The sequence below is a fragment of the Branchiostoma lanceolatum genome, chromosome 8 (genome assembly GCF_035083965.1).
Source record: "Branchiostoma lanceolatum isolate klBraLanc5 chromosome 8, klBraLanc5.hap2, whole genome shotgun sequence".
Classification (NCBI taxonomy): domain Eukaryota; kingdom Metazoa; phylum Chordata; class Leptocardii; order Amphioxiformes; family Branchiostomatidae; genus Branchiostoma; species Branchiostoma lanceolatum.
The window spans coordinates 7,787,173-7,809,448 of NC_089729.1; the positions used below are offsets into that span (position 1 = coordinate 7,787,173).

General features: G+C 38.8%; 1 protein-coding gene across 11 annotated transcripts; it reads left to right on the forward strand.

The window, feature by feature from the left end:
* Positions 1 to 191: 191 nt before the first annotated feature.
* Positions 192 to 22,094, forward strand: LOC136440936 (nuclear distribution protein nudE-like 1). 11 transcript variants are annotated; one of them, XM_066437124.1, is made up of 11 exons: positions 192 to 678; positions 6,313 to 6,466; positions 7,959 to 8,153; positions 8,970 to 9,060; positions 9,544 to 9,750; positions 11,347 to 11,453; positions 11,598 to 11,686; positions 12,132 to 12,225; positions 13,963 to 14,006; positions 17,208 to 17,266; positions 18,645 to 22,094. In XM_066437124.1, exons 1-11 carry the CDS (start codon positions 593 to 595, stop codon positions 18,656 to 18,658), a joined length of 1,140 nt encoding a protein of 379 aa, XP_066293221.1. In that variant the 5' UTR covers positions 192 to 592; the 3' UTR covers positions 18,659 to 22,094. The 11 variants fall into 11 exon arrangements, 9 of the variants coding, with proteins under 9 accessions (XP_066293221.1, XP_066293222.1, XP_066293220.1 ...); XR_010756732.1 differs by lacking the exons at positions 12,132 to 12,225; positions 13,963 to 14,006; positions 18,645 to 22,094 and adding exons at positions 14,595 to 15,782; positions 16,294 to 16,343 and having other exon boundaries at positions 193 to 678; positions 17,208 to 17,256; XM_066437125.1 differs by lacking the exon at positions 17,208 to 17,266 and having other exon boundaries at positions 193 to 678.
* The last annotated feature ends 182 nt before the right edge of the window (positions 22,095 to 22,276 follow it).

Below are 22,276 nucleotides of genomic sequence, written 5' to 3' on the forward strand. Positions count from 1 at the left end.
TAATAATTTTCTTTTCATATTTTCAGATATTTGTTGCAGTGGACGAAATTATTAACTTTTCTGCATCTATCTGTTAACAGTTGTCAACTGATGTCGTAAAATAGAGGAGTAGTCTCTCTTGCGGCAGGTCATGTTGGGTCGGGAGGGGGGCGTAATGATATCATGATAAACCGTCGGAGTTGTCCCGAAATAGTTCATTACACCATTTGAGTAATGTCAACACTAATGCGCAACATTGACATAGATTTATCCTTACCGGGTCTTATAAATGATATAAGCCTTCGGAAGTTTGTGTTTTCCCATAAACTGAGTCAATCTGTGTAAAGAATTTCAACACACACGTCACCAAGTTGCGAGGGGATACATGAGTGAACAGGCGTGGAAACCAGGAAGGGGAACCGGAGGTTTGGCTGTGGCGAAGGGCGTTTGAATTTTCAGACTTTGAAAATTTGGCCGGCCGGCGATTCTACAGGAAGTTCGTGACGCACTGTTTTTGCCGTCCAAGTAGAAGGGGAAGTATTCTTGAAGCTATTCTGAGGCAATCGACTGACATTTGAACGTCCTAAGACGTTTATTCCTTCTCGTGGAAATCATGGACGACGAGGAGGCACCGACTTTCTCTAGTCCGGAGGAAGAGATCAAGTACTGGAAAGGCCTTGCGTTGGAATTAAGACAAAGGTAACTTGGGAACGCTTGTCTTTTTGTACATATCACGTCTGGGGTACGTTTTAGAGGAACTGTCTTCCTTCTGGGATTCTATTTTGCTGTTTGGCTGCTCTACTTGTCGAAGTTTTGACGTTGTAGAGGTGGGTGGGGGGTGGGACACTTTAAAAAAATCTCTCATCACGAGGCGTAACGACATGACATCACGATTAAAAGTCGCCTCAACTAACCCTGCAAAAACATTCCAAGCTTCCCGTCCAAATATGTGGTAGCTCAGATTTTGATTTCAACCAGGACAAAGATCGTCTGAAACACGATGAAAGACAGCAAAGTAACAGACTTGGGAGATGTCAATTTTTTTTTGTCATGCAGACGACTTTTTAGTGACGCAGGTAAACATAGTAACAACACCTGTAATGTAGGTATGAATACATTTAATTGCGCCTTCCTTCTTATGATGGTAATCAAGTAAGACCTCATTATCAGCTAGTGCCATAGTGTGGGAAGTGGTGTGAATAACTGCTTTCAACTGGTGTGAAACTGCTGTATATCTATTTAGTTTGATCACTCAGACGAAAATAGTGATTTGAGATTATGGAAACTAGAGACAATAGAGTGTCAGGATTGTCAGACAAAAGAGGAAGTCTTACAGTTGTGTAGATTTGATACATGTATATAAACTTCCTTACTATAATTTCCTTCTCCGTTGCATTGTTGATTACAATTTAGACCTTGTTGTTGACCTGCAATGCTTTCATGGGCAGCACTGAGACAAAGTATTTGTCACTGATGAAAACAAAACCCAAACATGGACATCATAGGCCAAGACTACTGGTATTTACCATGAGGAGTACATAATATCTAGGGAAGTGGCTATTGACAGGATGATCCTGTCAACAGTAGAAAAATGTACACTGTTGACAGGAGGACCCTGTCAGCAGTAGAAAAAATTGCACTGTTCAGTCTGTTGACACGGGTCGATCCTGTCAATACTGGAAAATGTGTACTGTCGACAGGATAATAAATTTACTACCATTGACAGGATTTTTTCTGTCCATCGTGCAGGAATGTCTGTTATTAACAAGACAACATTTCTAGATTCAATTTTTTTGGCGAATTCTTCCACTATTGACAGGATCATCCTGCATGTCAATAGCTTCAGGCTAACTGTAGAATGGATTACCGATTAGCGCAATACTCAGACTCAGAGTCAGACACTACAGATCTGACAAATGATTAAACCATTGCCTAGTATTTTAGTAACCTTTTTCTATGTGTAGTACACTACATGTAGATCAGTATCATCAAATGTTGCAAGTTAATGCCAGTGTTTAAAGTTCATTATAAATTTAACGACTGATTATTGATAGTACATATACAAGAATTTAATGCTGTCTACTGTGTATAGAATCATAAACATTCAGATTTAGTCATTAATCCATTGTTGTTACCAGGATAACAACATTTTTATCATTTACATCTGGAAGATTTAGATCAACTGTGAAATTGGATAGGCCTGACCAGTAGTCACATGTATTAATTGCAAACTGTCAAGGACTTTCTCCATGTCAAGGCTTTTCCATGCTTTTGATATAATAAGCTTGTCATGTAATATTTGGACAGGTCAGCCAAGAGACAGCATGCCGGTATACATAATCAATAATTACTACTATTCAGTAGCTATCCACAGAATCTTGTGCAAATCTAGAAGTACGTCACACCTTATCCAGGTTTCCAGGTAAACTTATGCTGTTTAAACAAGAGTTATATCTTGCTCACACCAAATTCCAAAGACACAAAAAACTGCTACTACATGTATGGATTGCACAAGAAACTCCTAAGTGACTTTGTTCATAAGTGTTCATCCCAGTATCCTTCCCTAGAAAGACTGGTTACTGGTGATATGGTCAACATACATCTAGTAGCAGTGGATCTATCCTACAATTGGTACAATGTTGTGGTGTCAAAATCAGCAGTCTAAACAAGAGATCTGACTGAGTTATGTTTACTAGTTTCGGACGAGTGACAATACGGTATAAACAAGTAGTGGCTTGCACCCTGTACTGAATTTAAAGTCTGCTGTTGACATTCTCCCTACATGCAGGCTCTGCCACATGTTAATGTTTGGAGTGCTGTCAATCACCATTCCATAATAAACCAAGTGCAGATGTGGAATGCCAAATGTTTGGTAAGGCACTTTATAGTGGCGCTTGCCTTTTCCTAATTCCTCACAATTTAGACTTGGAATTGAGTCTCTGTCTCGGTCCTGACAGTGACAGTGCACAGTTCTCGGTCCTCGGTAATGCACAGAAGGGCAGGCTTTCAAAATGGATAAGATTGTTAATTGGGGAGTGAGGGGGGCTTAAAACATTATGATAAAAGAGGTCAAATTATAAGGGTAGAGGCGGTGAACTCATCATGATAGGATCAAGTACCCTAGGGGGTCCCCACCTAAGAGGTAGATGTCAAAGCTCACATCTCAATGATATATTATTCACATCAAGACAGTAGACAGTCTACCTTGGTGGCAGTCTTGCAGAGAGGTAAACACAATTAGAGAGGGTATGTTTCTAATTGTAGGCTACCACACACACTGACAGACGCAGAAGTATACTATAAACCCAACTCACCGTCACAAACATACAAACATTGAAAAATTATACAGTTCAGACATCTATTTTAGTTTTACAGATTCACTTGTCTTTGAGGATGAAAGATATAGCCATTGTTTAAAGTGTTTTGAAAAATAGAAATTGAAGCTGTTGTGTACCAAACCATACAGTCTGTTTGACCATTCGCATGTACCTGTTTTGGTGGTGGTATGCATGCATGTGTGGCTAATGTGACCAGTTTGCTGGTGTAAAGGGTGAAGTTCCCCAGGGCGGCATACCTTTTTAAATCACCATTATCTCATTGGTTACATTTCAGTGCAGCCTTGTTCCTTTGCGCTATGGTGTACACAAAAATGTGTGAAGCTCAGCATATTGCAAATGATCCCAGTGACACTAGCTCTTAAGAATCTAGTACTACGTAGTACTAGTAAGACAGAGGTATACACCCTTTTTGTTTGGTCAGTGACTTGGGAGTTAAAAGTGTACCACAGTAATCAATTTAACTATATCATCTGTACAAACTACAATCATGTGATGTGTTTTAAACATTCCTACTTGTACTTGTTGATGTACATTACAGCAAAATCATTCTCTATTTACAGCATGATATGTTATCGGTGATATGAAAAGCAATCTTTCTTCTAGTTCTACAGTTTATCACACTCACATTAACATTCTGCACATGAGCCTAATGCAGTCAAAATGCCCTATCAGGAGAAAAATTTGCAAGTCATAAGGTGGAAAGTACTATTTCCAGTGCCAAATTTGTCATGACCTGTCAGTTGCTTGCTGCCAAATGGCAGTTTTTCAGTGTTTGATGTCAAGAATAGGAGCTAGTCTGACAAGAAAAATGCTTCTTGGTTTGCAACATTCTTTTGAGAGTCCATCCTAGGGCTTTACACAGAGGTAGAGGTGAAAATAAAGTCCATCCTAGGGCTTTACACAGAGGTAGAGGTGAAAATAAAATGCTGCTAACTGCTGTATGCCTAAGCACAGGCCTTACCAGGCAATAAACACCATTGCACAATGCTATATTCCAGAGTCTTTAAAAGTATACAAATGCTTTTAACAGTTAGTACATACTGATTAACCTAAGTTGAATCAATCCTTCAACAAGTACCTTATGAGGCCTGAGTTGTGAAGGGGAGGCAAGAGCCTGCTGTGTAAATGTTGCAGGTAACAGTTACAAAAGGTTGCCTCAAGCCATTTCTTAAAATCAGGTGACCCATCATGTAGGTTGAAGAATGCCACCCACCAGAGAAAGGAGGTTTAACAAGTACAGTCAAACCTGTATTAGCGGTCACCTTTGCATAGCGGCCACCTGCCCATAGTGGTCACTTTTTGCCGGTCCCTTGGATTTTTCCCATTGACATAAGCATTAAGAATTAGGCTATAGCGGCCACCTGTCCAACGCGGTCGCGGCCAGACGATTTTCGGTCCCGCGAGTACAGTAACACTGCCGATAACGGTCACGGCGCGCCGGTAGAAGCCGCATCGCCACCGCACGGCGGGTTCAAAATCTTCATTTTTTCACGCAGTTATCAAATTTATGTGGACTCAACTTGATAGGATCATAATAAAGAAAACAAGAATGTTTTATCTTTGTTAGAAAATCCATGGTTTGACGCGAAGTCAGTATAATTTTCTTCACATGGCTTGCGTTTGTACATCGTGGTAAAATTGATCATTTTTGTGCATTTCGACTGGACAAATATTACAGCAGCTTGTTGGAAAAAACAACCCACACATGTACCTGATGCGGTAAGTTCGCGAAATGTTTGAATGCCGGCCCAATTTCCGTTTACACCGGGAATTCTTTCAAATTGTGCTCAAAACGTGTTTCGCGCAATTTTCAAAATGGCGCTGATACAAACTGGATAGGTAGCAGCATAAAGGTCAACGGAAGACACCACTGTTACGGAGGTATAATATACTAAATTTATTTTGCTGCAAAGTATCACTGAGGATAATTACTAAACCAAAAGCTTCAAAATGAATGTGAATAATATCACTATGATGTAAAATTTGGGCTGTTGCAATTTTCTGAAAAGACAAAAAGCCCTCAAAAGAGCGACCTTCTTCTGAGTACCCTATTAGCATAATGGTAGATGCTGATCAACACAAGCCACGCGGGAACCGAACCAACACAACAAGAGACTAAGGAATATTGTCGCCACGATTTTATGTTTGAAAACGGTCGAAAACGAACAGTAAGTGACAACTGAGCAACATGTATTTTGTTCTTAACTATCTAGGAGTAAAAGAACAACAATCGAACTTCTAAAATGTGCCTTACCTGTTTACATGTGTTACTGTACGGTGAATAAATGTATCTCAGTGGGTACTGAAAACATGTGTCACTCGTGGTCAATCGACATTTTCTCCATAGCGGCCACCTGTCCTTAGCGGCCAGTTTTGGCCAGTCCCTTGAGTGACCGCTATAGGCAGGTTTGACTGTAGTCCTATGCACTGTAACACTAGTTCTGTAACTCTGAATTGATCTTGCCTATTCTTCAAGACTTGATATCTAAAGACGCTCTATAGTTATTACAATTTTGTATAGGAATATAAAGCATCTGAGTTATGATCTAAAAGGTATATTGAGAATGTGGACAACAGCAATGTTACAGTTACTCTTAATGACCTGCATGCAACCGTAAAATTGAAGAGTTTTGAGATAAAGGTTTTGGCATAACTTATCCTTATTCTCCAGCACCATCCGAATAGATGATACACCAGATACATGTACATTGTACATTTAGTTTGACCTCCGTAGCAACATGTGAGGCTGAGCTGCCAAAGATAGTGGACATTTTAAGCTAGATTGATCCAATTTATTTAAAGAGGAGATTTATCATAAGATATGTAAGTAAATCAAACAGAATCATTGCAGATATGCCTTCTAAATCACTTCAGTTTTGAAGACTTATATAGCTTTGAAAATGGTATGTCACATGGCACACCTTTCTTTGATGTTATAAGATACAAAAGAAGCTATTTGGCTAAGTATTAAAACTTGTCCTTTCTTTTCCATCAGTGTGAAAGATGCCAGAGATGAACTTGATGAATTCCAGGAAGAAAGTAGAGAGCTGGAGGCTGAGCTGGAAGCTCAACTGGAACAGGTGGAAGGAAAGAACAGAGACCTGCAGAACTCATGTCAACGACTTCAGATGGAAGTGGAGTCATTAAAGGTAATATTTTGTGGTGTTCACCAGTTTGGGCTTATGCTATATCTATTCCTATGCTTTTTTGGAAGCCTATTAAAAACAGAAATCAATTGATATCTCTCACTGTGTTTGGTGATATTTGATGATACATTACATGTACACATACTGTGCAGATAATGCCAGCCATCTAACAGTTGTCATTACGTAATAGCCTCTTTCTGTTGGTTGTCTTTTTTTACATAAAAGGCAACTGTGTATTCTCTATCTGTGAAGCATAACATGCTCATATCCAATGTCTTTAAGAGGATTGATTATGTAGAACTCTGTCAGCCACATACTGTTTAACCCCAATAGCTTTCCATAAAAAGGTAGCTGTCTCTATTTCAAGCACTAGGGGTACATGATGGACACGGTCTATTTAACACCATTGTGTTGATGAAATTTTATACAGTTGTCATTCATCAGCTGTGTGGACATGGAAAAACACTTTTTGTCTACTCTTACCCCCTTGAAACACTTATCCATTGACAAAATGTTTTGAAACCAGAAGTTTTGCCATTGTAGAAAGTCTGTCTTTGGTAATTTGTTTCCAATGATATTTGCAGGTGGTAGCTAAAAAGCAATTTTTGTGTCCAACAAATTAGACCTACAAGACAATCAAGTCGAAGAATAAAGGTCTATTTTCTACAGATTTCCGCACAAACTGGCCTGAGGTTGATATAATGCCCATGCAGCTGTAGCTGCATTTATCTTCAGAGGCTAAAGCAACATTGTGGCCTACTGTGAAATCCCCCCTCCCCTCCCCCATCATACTCAACATCAAAATCACTCATACAGTAGCAGGCATACTATGAACTAGTAATTGGAGTCACACCTAAAAGCCTGCTCTTGGTTATAGGTCGATATCAGGTCCCTCGACACAGAAGTGTCCTAATTTTGAAAGATAGCCGTATTTGCTGGTGATAAACAGGTGTAACCGCGCTAAAAGCCAATAAGATCACGCCCCTTGGAAGTGACGTAATGTTTGCTTTCAGGAGCTGGGTGTTATATATACACTTTGCCATGATGCAATGTGTATATATAAGTTTCATGCCCCCCTGTTAGCTTGTTTGCTCCATATTATTTCGGATGACAACTGTGTTTTAACAATGGATAAGTTAGTAAGGCAAAGTCTGGATGGAAGTTGACAACCATAATTTTATTGTAACTTATTAATGCTAAGTAGCACTGAAAGTTCACAACTGTTTTCAAATTAAATGCTTGAAGTCACTTTATCAAGATCTTAAGATAATGGTCACTAAGGTTTCTTTTCATCCTGAAAATAGCAAAAATTAAAATGGTAAACATCTGATAGAGGTGCATCAATATCTTAATGGACAACATTCCAAGAGTCTTTTCTTTTCTCAGATTAACCACCCATCATTAGAAATAGAATGATACTAGTATAAATGACCTAAAGCTCATCATTTTTTGTTACCTTTCTTTTAATGACATATCCTGAAATTTTCGTCCTCAGGAAAAGCTGGAAATCTGTCAGAGAGAAAGCCACCAGCAGATCACACAGTTACAGGACGATCTGGCACAGACTACGGGCATGAAGGAAGAAATGGCAAAATACATTAGAGAGCTAGAACAGATCAATGATGATCTGGAGAGAGCTAAAAGAGCAACTGTTGTATCTCTAGAGGAATTCGACGGAAGATTAAATTCGGTGAGTATATGTAATAATTGATCATGACTACTTATGATTGATGGTATTGTTGTGAAAAATACAGTTTGTGTAAAAATCTAAATCATATGATTTAAAGTATCGTGTAGTGCAAGTATATCCTGTCATTTAGATAAAGATATGTAGTTTTATTGAATCTGGTCAACAGTATATATGAAGCTTACATACTTCATATGTAACCTTTGCAAAGTGTTCCTGCAGCTTCAAAAAAAGGTACCCTGCCAAAGCAAATTAAGCATCAAAGAGCACTGCAGTGAAATATTACACCTGTCAGCTTCCTTTCAATTTGCTGCCAAGTTGGGCTTGCCAGCCAGGGCAAATTGATTCTGCCATGCAGAGTTGCACAAAATCAATGCTAAGCTCATTTATTATTGATGAGAGGATCAGACCTCCTACTGTGTGTTGTCGGAAGGTAAACAATTTTGGATTTTGCCCTGGAGCAGAATATACTTGTAGATGAAATGGGACAGCTTTCATATTCTCGGAATGCATACTAATTGGTTCTGCAATTTCCTGCTGCCATTTTCTGTGTCAGTAGTATTTGATTAGCAGTGTTTCAAGGCATTGTTAGACAAAATGCAACATGAGTGAAAGTATTTTGTGACGTATTGATTTTGAAAACTAATTTGTACATCTACTGATCTACACGAGAAGGGATCATTTGTCTGTCTAACTCTAACTCTGATATTGTCAATGGCTGAAAAATCAATACTGTCATATTATTAGTTGTGAAAAGTTGGCCGTGTGCATGTGTGAATAGCAAAAATAATCAAGAGTGTTTTTACCGTCTTATTTCAGGCAATTGAGAGAAATGCCTTTCTTGAAAGTGAACTTGAAGAGAAGGATCAGCTGATGGAGACAATACAAAGGCTAAAGGATGAAGCCAGAGGTTTGTGTCTTTGTTCTCGGGATTGCTTACAAGCTGTGGCATGTTCTTGTTTGGTCACAACAGACAATTTCAACATAATGCTGATTAGAATATGCACATACCTAAGTGAGGCCTATAGCAAATATTCTAAAGGAGTTACCAGAAGCCTATTGATGTTGATCATTCAGTGTTTTCCCTGTCAAGCTGTTTTGCTTTCACAGACCGAAGAAATACTTTCAACCATGGTTGTTGGTTGTAAGAATTGGGTTCCAAGATTGTTGCTGTTAACAGTGATGAAAGTTTGTTTTTAGATAAGGTCCAGCTGTCGACGAGGCAAAGGGCAGAAATTCCCTGACCCACAAAAGTTTGTTTATACTACTTAGACCAGACTTGCTTTAAGTCCCATAGTTAGACTCTGTTGTCATCACAGTAGTGTGTGAAATGTAAACCAAAACTGAACAGAAGTGAAAAGATTGCTAACTGTGATCTGTTCCTCTCTTCCAGACTTGAGGCTGGAGCTTAACGTACGACCAACACCACTGTCCAGCAGTAAAGACCAAGCGGGTGAAGATAAGGATGAGGAGAAACCAGACAATGATAAAGTAGAAAGGAGAAGCAGACCGACTCCTATCAGTATGCCAGATAACAGAGCAGTGTTGGAGAAGGGCGTCAGTACAACACCTCCTGTTGGCACGCCGCCTCCACTTAGAGGTAATGTTACCCTCGGCCTGACCATACAATGTATTTGGTTTTATTTTGGCAAATTTGTTCAATACATTGCAGAAAGATAAAAGCTAGTAGGGCATGTAAGTAGCTATAGGAAATGTGAAGGTACAAAGGGAAAAAAATTGTTGGTACTGGAAATTGTGGTGCCATACAAAACGAGCAAGGCAAGCTAGGAATGGATTTAAGAAAGAGAATTACTTACTGTGAATTCAGTTACTTTTGCATTGGTTTTGTTTCAAGGTAGGAGGAAAAATAGATTATTCACTGTCTTTTGAAACATTGTGGTTGAAACATTTTCGTAGCACAGTAGTCATACATTGGACACATATACATGAAGGTGGAGATGTCACAGCAGAATAAAACCACAGTGAAAGTTTCAATATTTAGTTTACAGAAGTTATACCTACTGCTAAGCCTTGGTCATAGTACTAGTAGTATGGTCATAGGCCATGGACTAGATTCCTCCATTGTGTACCACTCTGGGTCATCCTCTGGAGCTGCTTCCATGTGTAGCCAGCTTGCATCTGCTTCAAGGTCTTGCTTCCACGTATTCCTGGTCTTCCCCTCTTTTGCTTCCACTGGAGGTTCCTAGTAAAGGCCTGTAGGGTGATGTTAGTTACTTGAGTGTAAAAGGTATAACCAGTCCATGTCAAGGGCCTGCACAGGAATTCTACTCCCGCTGGTTGTTGTCTGGTGTGGTAGAATAGATCATCATGCTAGTTGTGTTTGGCCAGTACATTCTTAGAATTTTTTTGTGTATGACGGTGTTAGCCGTTTTTGGGGATGTCTCTGCACAATAAAGTAGACCAAGCTTCATCATGGAGTTGAACACTTAAGTGTTCGCGTTAGTTCCAAGGATTTTTCAGCTGGTAGAAACTTGTTTTTGTGTTTCCTGTTAATGTTTTCACATCAACGTCAGTCCTACCTTATTTTTTGTGTCACTTCTTAAACACATGTAAATGAAGTTCTCAAATTTTTTCTTTGTGGATCTTGAGGTCTGAGTTTTCTCTTCTACTGTGTTAGCCGTCTTCTGCAAGTGTTGTTGAGAGTGGAGAAGTCTAGGTCGTCAGGAAGTCCTATGTGTTTCCAGAGGGTCCGCTGTTTCTGTCAGCTGTGGATGTCTTCCTGTCCAGTCTGTGGCCAGAAAGAATAGAATTTGTGACTGCAAGCATCCTTGCCTCACTTCCGTCCACAAATGGAATTGCATCATTAAGTTGTTCGCTGTGAGCTGTCACCCCTTCATAGGAGCTCCTGATGATGATGGGGATTTTTTCAGGTATCCCCTTGTGTCTAGTAGTTTCCATAGGGTCTGTCTATAGATAGGTACAATGTATTTGTAAAAAACCTTCTCATGTTGAAGACATGACATTGTCACAGACATTGTTGAGAGTTGAGTTTTGTTCCAGGGTTTTAGGTCATTTTGGTACCCAAGAAAGAAAATCAAAGCTAGAACTTATTTCCACTGATTTCTCTGACATTAGGAATAAATGGAATTGCAATGAATACATAAAATAGATATAGAAATGCAAGTTGAATTTCTTACTTTTTGGTCATTTTGTATGTATTTATTTTTCACTACAGGAAGCTTTTCCCAGATGAATGGTGCGGCTTCAGGTAGCACACCACTCACGCCGTCCGCTCGCATTTCAGCTCTTAACATCGTAGGAGACCTGCTCAGGAAAGTGGGGGTAAGTCAACATTGATGTACAATAGAACCATCTATACTATTTCAAGCTTTGACCTTTATTGTTACAAGTTAACTCAGTGAGAAGACAGTTTTTGAGTTTACAGAGTTCTGAAAATTGCTGAATATTGATTTTTGTTTCCCTCAGGCACTGGAATCCAAGCTGGCCTCGTGTAGAAATTTTGTGAAAGAACAACCAGGAAGGAGTAGTGGTAGCAAAGGGCCAAATTCACCCAGGTAAGTCTAGCCTGTAGCTCGCTGCTGCTTGCAACATGTACTAACACTGGCACATTTTTTTAACACTCACAAGCCTGGATCACATGGGTGAAGGGTATAAGGTTCAGAGCAAGGATTCATTGAACTGTTTTTGATCTATTTTTGGTGATAGGGTTCCTTCTGTTTGCATAAATGATTCAAAACTGTTATTGTAAACAGAAGCTGTTGGCTGCATGAGGTTGCTGTTGGAGCTCTGTGGCAGCAAAGCGTCCGCTCCCCAAATGTTATAAACCTCGTAGAGGCGGAAACGTCCTTCTGAAATTTACTGGCAAATTTCCCCAATGCAGGTGTCGCAAGGTCACTTTAATGCAATTCATTCTCTACCAGCTCAAAATCTCTACTGAAATTCCAAATTGATTAAAGGTCAAAGACGTCAGGTATACAATTCTTTTTGTTTGCAACATAGCCCAGAAAGTCCAGCCACACCACGAACAGCAAGGCAGTGGTCAGGACCAACCACCACCACACCAGTAACCGGCCAGCCAAGACCCCAAAACTTGGTACTTAACGATCAGTCAGTGGAACCTCCCAGTCAGTCCCCTGTAACAAAGACCCCCTCGCCAAACCCCTGGTCCTTCCCAAGCCAGCATGTTCCACCACTCGAACATGTGATCCAGATTTTTGAGTGGTAGATTCTTGTGCCAAGTCAACCCATCTACCTCGGCGTGCACGCTTGCATGCTCACGTGCCAAATCACAGTTTGCACTCAGGCAAGTTTTATATCATACGGTCACTGGTTGTGGTGGATGGCATCTGGCTATACTGTTTTGTGGTGGTGCTGCTTTCCCAAGACTTCTTCTGAAACCTGAGCCATACAATGCACCCCTGTTGTAAAGTGGTACAGTCAAAAGTCTCAGACAGCAATGTTTGAGACTTGACCAGTACACTTGTGAAGGGGGGTGGCCAGAGGAGCAGGATTCAGTGCACGTGGCAGGAGGCATGGTGTCGGCGGTGGCTGGTAGCGGTGGCATGCAAGGTGGCTGCAGCTTTTCTGGCCGTGTTAGCTGACAATTTGTGCAGCAGACTAGGCTGGTTTTAGATATACATGTAGCAGTAGTGCTGCATACCTAAACCCCGGACTTGAATCAGACTGGACCTAACGTTTAGGTTCAAGTCCCAAAGAATCGAAACGTCTGGAAATGTCCGCTTGCAAAAGAATATCTCTCACATTCTCCTTTTTGTTCGGAAGCATCTGAAACCTTCTTTAAATTGTGAAATTTCTGTTGGAAAAGACAAAAACAATGCTGTATTTGTGTTTATCACTGAAATTTTGTGTTTACTACTGACTGTATATGATATATGGATTCAGGTCCAGACTTATAAGTTCAGACCTGAACCTCTGGACTTGAATCTGGACCTGAACCTAAAAATGAGTTTAGGTATGCAGCACTATGTATAGCAGCAAATCAACATTGTAGTAGGCTCACCTTTCTCTACAGCCAATCCTAGACAGTTTTAGAGTACAAAATTTCATGCTCTCTTTGAGTTGTACTCAGTCAAGTTCATATGATATCAATGTTCATGAAGCATTCAAACAATAGAAATTGTAATGTTTCTTGAATTAGTGAAAACTATAACTTTGATACTTCATACTTTGGTCATTTTCCACCATTCATAGAATAACGAGGCTAAATTTTCATGTCACTTCAAGTTTCTTGTATCATTTTGTTGTATGCTGTATGCAAAAACTGCTACATTAAGAAATACATAATACTATAAAAACGGATTGGCTAGAGTGTGACTGTAAAAGGTGAGGCTTCTTCAATCCACAGCTTTGTTTGAATAGTGAAGGGGTTTGTCTGAACTGACACTAGTAGGTGCTAACATGCTGGGTTAAGGTGATACTTCTCAAATTCTTATCATGCTCTCATTGCATGAACTTGAAGTTGCTAGTTCTATTTTGAATTTGTAACTTACTGTACATATCTATGTTCCAAGAACATGCCATCTGTTCTCTTCATTATTACCTTCAGATGTAAATTTGTGTGAGCTTGTGTAATTGAGCTACTCTGGAGACTTGAAAGTTTCAGTGAGGCAAAACCTTCCTTGAATTTGTAACTTACTGTACATACATTTGACTGTGTTCCAAGAACATGCCATCTGTTCTCTTCATCATTACCTTCAGATGTAAATTTGTATGAGCTTGTGTAATTGAGCTACTCTGGAGACTTTTGAAAAATTTCAGTGAGGCAAAACCTTCCTCAAATTCAGCTGTCTTTATGTTCTTTACTTTCCAGGAGAAGAAACATAATGTTTTTATAGAGCCCAGCAGACACTGCAGGTGATTGTCTAGCCTGTTTTCTGCTAATTATAGTAGCCTGAATGTCAGCATAGTGCAGTGCACTGCTCTGGTGTCAGTTCAGACCTATGTACTTGGTGGTGGTGTTGGGAAATTGTGCATTAGAGAATGTTTACTAGTTCCTATTGCCATTGCAGATGATGCTATTGGTCATATATGCCATGCAGTCATGCTTGTGAAATCATGTGTTCCCAAAACATCCACCACTTCAGACATGCTTATACATGTAGTTATTGCCGTATCTGTTTTTCTTCTTTTCTGTATGGTCAGAGTTTTCCACAGTCATTCAAAAGAAGGAAAGGGGAGGGGGGCTATTGGCACAAACAGCAAGTCATGGAGTTAGGTATCTTCTATAACTTTGAAACACAAGTACTGCCTTTGAAAAATCTTCCTCTAGTTTGGTTTGTCCTTTCACTTGGGCATGGCACAGCAAAATGCACCATCCTGTCTTCATAAACGATAGATACCTGCTGCCCATAGCGCACATTTTGCTCCATACAATCCCCACCTCCACGCTTTGGTTGAAAGACTGTGGGAATCCCTGAGCTGGGTGTTGTCTGGCCCCCACAGTCCGCCGGCTGGCCCCTCCCGGCCATCAGACAACATCCTCCTGCCTCTGTGTTCTGTCCTTTCCTGCTGTGAGACCTCTCTCGTTCAGGCTATAAACACCATCAAACATGACTCTCCTGACAAAAAGGTCCAGTCTCCACCTCCCTTACCTTCTGATGCATGGCACCTTCAGTTGCTAGATGCACTGGAATGATGTTATTGAGACTACAACCTCATGTTTCTTTCTTAGTTTTGCCAATTGTAGCTGGCAGCTGAAACTATGACGGGTGGTTTGCTGTTCAAATTGCAAGTTAATTTGTAAGATGAAATTGTTCATGTTCTCTGTATAATTTGGATGTTATTTCAAAGAAGATCTGAACAAACTATACATTGTAATTTGTGACCGCATTGGTATGGCATTATGCTATCAATCAACTTTATCATGATATCAGTACAACAGAGCTGATATGGATGTGTAAATTTTACATATATCTGAAGACTGCACATGCTTTAGTACAGGTAATCTTTTCTCAGCATTTGTCTGTTGCTGCCTACCTTTCACTGTAAACCCATCAAACCCTGCATTGATCAGAATCTTACTATTCATTTATGAAGGAAAGAATTTACATGTACTACTACATAACCATACATAACACAAGCTCTTCTGTTGTTATTAAATCATCTGAAGAATTGTATCTGTCATACATAATTGTATTAGACTAGTGGTAATTATGCCCAACAAATATTATAGTTGTGGTTGATAATGGCTGAAAATAAAACTGTAAAATTTATAAGTCCAGTAGCTTTTACAACACTGAAGTTTAATTCTATGTCTTGACAGTAGTGTAGATGAATATAAAACTTAATACATTCTAATTGCCATTCAAAGTCAGGAATGAAAAAAAGGTTAAATGCTGGCAATAATATCTAATGTATGCACTTTTCAAGCTTAGCAACTCTATATAGATTTTAGACACATTTAGTAATACATTAGCAACCATTTTGATACCTTAGTATCTAAATAGAATGGGGAAAATTAGTTTCCTCCTGAAAAAACGATTTATCTGATAATCAAGGAACTAGATAAGTGTCCTCAGATCCAGAATGTAGTGATATATTTAGGCAAGAAAGCAGTGGATGCATAGCAGGAAAGGATAGAAACCTTAGTGCAGGGGGATTGAAGTGAGGTGAGCTGTAAGGTCATAACATGTAAGTACACTGAGGAAAGTTGCATCGCTTTGTATGCAGTTGTGATTGTGTCCCTCATTATTGGCTGCTTTACATGTGCTTCTCCATGTACAGTGCCAATGGTCTGTTCAATTTTACCCTCTTTGTTCTAACTTGTTCCAACAAATTCAGTTGCCACAGACTTGATAGATTCAAGTCACTGACTTCGCTTGCATGCAGCCTTCATGCTGTGCAGCATGTCAATAAAAAATTGCTTATGCTGCCAGTTGTGTGTTGTATAGCTACATTTGTACTTGTATATTGTTGCCCCTACAAAATGTCAAAGTGTGCAAGCATGTAATGTACATGTATTAAACATTTTTTATAGCCATATCTGGCCAGTAACACATTGACATAGACCAGTACAGAATCTAAACATTTTGTTCACATCATAAGGAATTACCATGTCTTGCAAGACATTTCTAACCTCACTATATAACTTATAAGACCCATATTCACAATCATACCATCTCCTTCTTGCTCATCTCTGAAGGCGGCTGAGAGTGACTGATCTTTGACCACTCTGGGACTAACACAATCATGGTAAAGTCCACTCGGCTTGGTTGCTTCTCACAACCAATTCACTAAAACCTACTAACACACCTCTCGTTATAGTTCCAATTTCATAACTACTAATGCTACACATGGTAGATATGTGTAGGTCTGTCATATTTCCTCCTACCCTACCCTTATTGTAACTTTAATTGACTTCTCTTTCACTGTAACTGCTAACTCTGCAATCAGATCACTGTTTTCCTTTAGAAGCTGTGCTGGCACTTTAACCTTTTGTCTGCTTCTCTGTGGCTACAATAAAACTATAGAACTAACTCCTGTACATAACTCTTACTAACTAATCTACTTAACTGTTAAGTTAACATATTAATCTTCCCACTCCACATCAGACTTGGAATAAGTTAGAATGATAGAAGAGATAGAATACTGGTATATTCTTTGTAGTAGCATATATGTGATTGTACTGATGGAAAATAAGTGGTGTAGAAGTTTTTAGTTTGTACCTAAAGCAAATGCAACATACTGGTAGTTGTGCTCAGGAAGTGTAACCTACATGTACCTGTAGTCTATTCAGGAAAACTACAGGAGAAAGTTTATAGTTGTTAAGTGCACCGAGTACCCTCCTTATTGCAGTATTCAGTCATACTTTTCATCAATCCTACATTTTAATCTGAAAACCCCCTCATCCTTACCTGTTAAACCTATGACTCCTAATTTTCCCGTCTATACAAGGCGTCTCAATCTGATCATACAACATTCACCCATCATACATTTGTACAAAATCAAAACAAATAGGGTCCGAATCAATCTGTTCCCCTCCCCATGTTTGTGTGTAACATCTTATGTGATTAACCCTTAGCAGTACTACTCATAACCCCTCTCTCCCCCCACAAGCGTACATGCATGGAAATCCTCCAGGCATTCGGCTCTGCATGTCAGGCTGGCGCTCGCAGGTACATTTTATGTGTTTGCTATCAGTTGGTCCTCATATTGCCAACAGGACCACATCAGGGCTATTCCATTGTAACAGCCTGTTTTAACTAGCCTGGAATCCAAACCTATTATAGCTCCCAAGTCTCCTCTCCGCAAATTCATTTTGGTTAGTTGTAAGAGGGTTTTGTAAGGACTTAAATTTTGTCAGGACTCTCTCATTGACTGAATTTTACATCCTCTGTTCTATCCTGTCATCCATTTTAGTGTCCTCTTTTATGAGCTGACTCTGAGATTCACTGTCAATTGTGTCCCTGTCAACTTACAGAGTGGAATAGCCCTTACTGAATGGACATGTTTTCTTTAATGTCTTTCTGTTAATGTTATCTTTATCTTGTTCTGATCGCATGTTTTTCTAGTTTTTTTTTAAATTTACTTGCAGCAAAATATGCTGGACCACCTATGGTTGAAAGTATACATGTACCTCGTATACAGTTAGTTATTGCCAGTGTGCATGGAAAATTCAGTGTCAGCGGTAGTTTCTGTCTGTTGATAATCGTCATTGATTGTCATGTACATGTACATCCGTTGCCATATGTTTACTAAGTTAAAAATGTTTTACGACGTGTATAAAACAGCTTGGCAGCTGAAGTGTATAGTACAAGTTAGCTTATGGTCTAATAGTTTGTTTTTTAAGCATGGTAATATTGCAATTGTTATATTGTCACTGTACACATATTTATCATTTTTATTAATTTAACATATTCATGCAAGTCCTTGGTTTCTGTTATGTGTTCCCGTGTTTCTGTCATAATGCATGCCAACACTTTCAGTTCCTATGTTATAATTTGATCAAAGGTTAAAAGCTTTTATGTATGCATGGCTTATATCATGTAAGGGAATATCATGCTTTTGTTATGACATTAACATATGCAACGGTAGCATGTACTCTACTTTTGCCTTTTAAGTTATGTAGAAACAATACAATTTTTCATTAAATGATGATTGCACTTTACCTAATTTTATTTGTTGAGGCTAAATAAGAGCAGATTGAACTAACAACTCAACAAATGCTTCTCCCTTGTCATCAGTGTTGTTAAATGCATGGAATGAAATCAATTAACAAATCAAACAAAAACGATCATTATGACATATAACAAAAGTATACTTTAATTTGTGAACCCCTTTATTGGTTTCATATCTCATGCATTGTAAAGAGTTGTCTCTGGCAAATTACAAATTACATAAAATTATTGGCATTTGTGTAAAATGTAGATTGGAATATTGATTTTTAGCCTCTGCCAAAAATGAAGTTTTTCAGTCAGTAAAGCTAGACAGTGGTCGACTGGCAATGGGAGCATCTAGGGAATTCTATATTCATAGTTCATGTTTTCCTTCCAGGGCCAAGCGACTGAACCGGGGATCGGTGTCCTCGCCCAATCCACAGGGCCTGGTGAAGATCACAGTGTGACCCAAGACACAGTCACTGACACTAAGCGTTTCTACCAAATAGCTTTCTAGCCATATTCTTCTTGAAATGCCGGGTTAGTTCCTTCCATGACTTGACAACAAGTGTCATTTGATTCCTCAAAATATATCCTCCAGCAGAATACACTCAGTGGTGATCTGTGGCTATTAACGGTCTACATACAACCAAGCAGACAAAGTATTGCTTTCAAAATGCCTACCTACATTGTACCTTTTCAATATGGACACAGATGGTCGTAACGTCTATCGGTTGCCAGAATAGTCACCATTGAAATAGCTGAGCTCCCATCATAATGGTAAAAGATATTGCCTAATCTGGGTGATGTAAATTCTCCAATGCCCTAATGTCAATGTGCCATTCAGCAGGGAGGTTAAACATTTTCCGTTTTGTGGGGTGAGCCTGCATGAGCCTACGGGTTGGTAATAACCATTGCAGCATTGCTTCATAACACTAGCGTCAAAATGAACAAAACCATCTGGCATTTTGATGTTCAAGATATTCAAATAAGCACACTAACAGCTGTCCTTAAAGGTCTTCACTTTCCTTTCAGAGCCATTTCAGGGAAATTTTACAACAAATATGTTACATGGTTATGTTCATCACCAAGCATATATAGGTAGCATACTGTTCTTGCCAGAAAAGATAGACATTTATGACTAGTTCAACCCAAAACACCATCTGGCATGTATCAACACTGATGTGGTCATACCCCATATTGATCAGGGTAGCCAGATGGCTGACAAGTCGTATATTGTAGACCAAGCATATATGTGAAAATGCCAATAACAAGTTAAGTACTTGCATGTTTGGGGAGCATTTCAGTTTGGAGTATATGTAGCTTGACTTAAAATGAAAAGGTGCAAACGGGCCATGTGACCAAATTTACCCCCTATTTTGTTTAATACAGAATTTTCGGATGAAAGGAAATGTTTTGCAGAGTTCATATAAGTTTTGAAGTATTTATTTTGTTAATCATAACATTATCCTGTTAAATGTAACAAAATGGAATATCATGGGACTTTATATGGTCTCCATATTGGCTGGAAGATATGCGGCTATAAGCGTAAAGTATGATATCTCATATCTTATATTTATTTCTAATTCCTTGTTGAAGTTACTATACTTGTGTGCTGTTGTGAATGTTATTTGAAAAATGGTATATTTGGAATATATAGTTCTGTTTATAATAGAATGTAACTAATGTTTATTTTCCGATTCAGAAAAAAGTGGCAAAATGCAATTCCACCTTCTCCACTTTGCAATATGGTATCAGAATAAGTGTTGATAGTCTCTTTTCATATTCACCACTTCAGTGCACACATACATGTATCTAAAAGATACAAAGTGGTCAATTCCATAGCACTTCCACATTTCCTTCTTGGGTACATGTATGTATGTGTGTACATGTATGTACTAGTACAGTGAAAAAGACACACCAACCATCATACTTGTAATGTCCTCACTACAACTGTAAATCCCTATGAGAATGTGCAGGCATATTCAACAACAGTGATAAAGCCAGTCGTTGTGTACAACTTGGCAGGATAATGTCATGAAAATTCCTTTAATTCTGGTCAAGCTGCACTTTTTGATGCTCAGATGAGTTCTTTTGTAAGCGTTATACTGTTGATAAAGAAGTTGATTGTGCTAGTGCTATGATGATATGTAAGATCCTAACAGAACATAATTATATATCATATGTCTGCACTTGTACTCTTTGGGATATACTTTGCTCTCTGTGTTAAACATCAACTGACTCAAAATTTGCCAAAAGACAACAGTCATGATTTGTTTCGCCAGCATGATTGGCAAATTCCATTATGAAGCATTAAAAAAAACATCAATGCTGGACCAGAAATGTTACTGTAAAACAGGGTGAAACATTTAATCATCATGGTAGGGAGTTGATTCAGAAACCCATACAAGTTCGGTTGGTTATTTTAGTTAGGTTTCCCATTTGAAAACTCATCACCAGTTCTAACTAGAATGAGTGTGTCTACTGAGAACTTATGTTATTCTTGCAGGCTGAAATATTTGGATTGATGCACATTTGGGTTTAAAGAGTAGACTTCTGTATTGGGGATACAGGTATTGATGGAAAGGGAATTGTATGGTTGAGCTGACAAGTTTTTGCTCTACAGCTATAAAACTGCCATTGGGTTGGCATTAATGCTCTTTAAGTGTTACTGGTGCTAGGAGGGTAAGGAGATGCATGGAAGGGAAAATTGTAGATAGATGTTGAAGCTGGGCATGTGAAAGGAGAAGACAGTGTGCATTCATGTATGATGGGCAGAGTAGATTTCACTCATTTTAGTAAACTGGTGATACTTGAACTGTAACACTTTCTCTTGATTAGACCTTTTTCTCTTGTGATTAATTCTTTTGAGTATACAGGTCATGCAAGTTTTATAATTAAGTGACATAAATTGTCCATGTTTCCGCCCATCACATCATGTGGTTTTCTACAGTATATGAGATGTTTGTGAATAATACAGAGTATTTTGTCCTGAGTGATTGAATATTTTATACTGTACATAATTATTGGTAGGTATTCCTATGGACTAAAATATTTGTGCTGAACAATTATCTCGTACTCCTAATTGTATAGTTTTGACCAGTTTTAGATAAAAGTTTCTGTTGTCTGAAAGTGCTGGCAAGGATCCGGCTGCGACTTGTTTAGATAAGATCTTACAGGAAAAAGGGCCAAAGTCACTAAAGAATTGACATTAGTTAAAAGTTTGCGTAAAATGTGTGGATTCTGTATGTAGGGAAATGTATGTTACTGTTGCCTTTCATGAAATACATTTTGTAACTCCTTTGTGCCTCTCCTACCACAAACAGCATTCATTACAGTTGTCGGAAGACAGCTTCCCAAGTGTTGGCTAGTCAAAAATACTAAACATGCCTATTAGGAACGGTTTTCTCATTATTAAAGACAATCAAAACCTTCACCTGGAAACGTAAATATTAAAGCCATTCTGTTTTTCGACTGGGCACCATTAATCAGGCTCAAATTGTCCAATTCAACAGACAGATGTCACTACTAGTCCAGTCCTGTACTCTGATGGCTATTGTTTCCGCTCTACACCCCAACATTGCAGACTTCCTAGTACCACTCAGCCAAGCATGTTATTCAACCACAAAACTGTCTCTTACCCAGTAATTCATAATATCGTTTGTAGCATTTTAGCATCTGTTACTGGTTTGGAACTTGAAAAGTCCAATATTTGTCAAAGATGATCTTTCTACCCAATCGTGGTCTTGTAAATGAAAGTTGAGTACTGTTTATTCATGACTGTACAAATGTGTGGATGTATTTGTAATTCATGTTTACGTTTCTGTAAATAAAAACATTATTGCGACTTCTGTTTCATATATTTTCTTTGTCCTTGTCATTTCTCTGACATTGATACATGTCTTGTACAATCTAGCTAGTAGCATATCAATACATGCTGTTGCAGGGGGTTTTCTAGAAAAAATGCACGGGGGTGCAAGGGAACAAAGCAATGAAGCAGGGGTGGTGCAGATTTTTTTCATTTTGTGG

What these genes read in the sequence shown, in the direction of transcription:
- LOC136440936 (XM_066437123.1), top strand. Translation starts at nt 593, where the DNA reads ATGGACGACGAGGAGGCACCGACTTTCTCTAGTCCGGAGGAAGAGATC. An exon ending in GCGTTGGAATTAAGACAAAG is followed by an intron (nt 679 to 6,312) that starts GTAACTTGGGAA and finishes CTTTTCCATCAG; the next exon opens with TGTGAAAGATGCCAGAGATG. An exon ending in AGCCAAGACCCCAAAACTTG is followed by an intron (nt 12,226 to 18,644) that starts GTACTTAACGAT and finishes TTTTCCTTCCAG; the next exon opens with GGCCAAGCGACTGAACCGGG.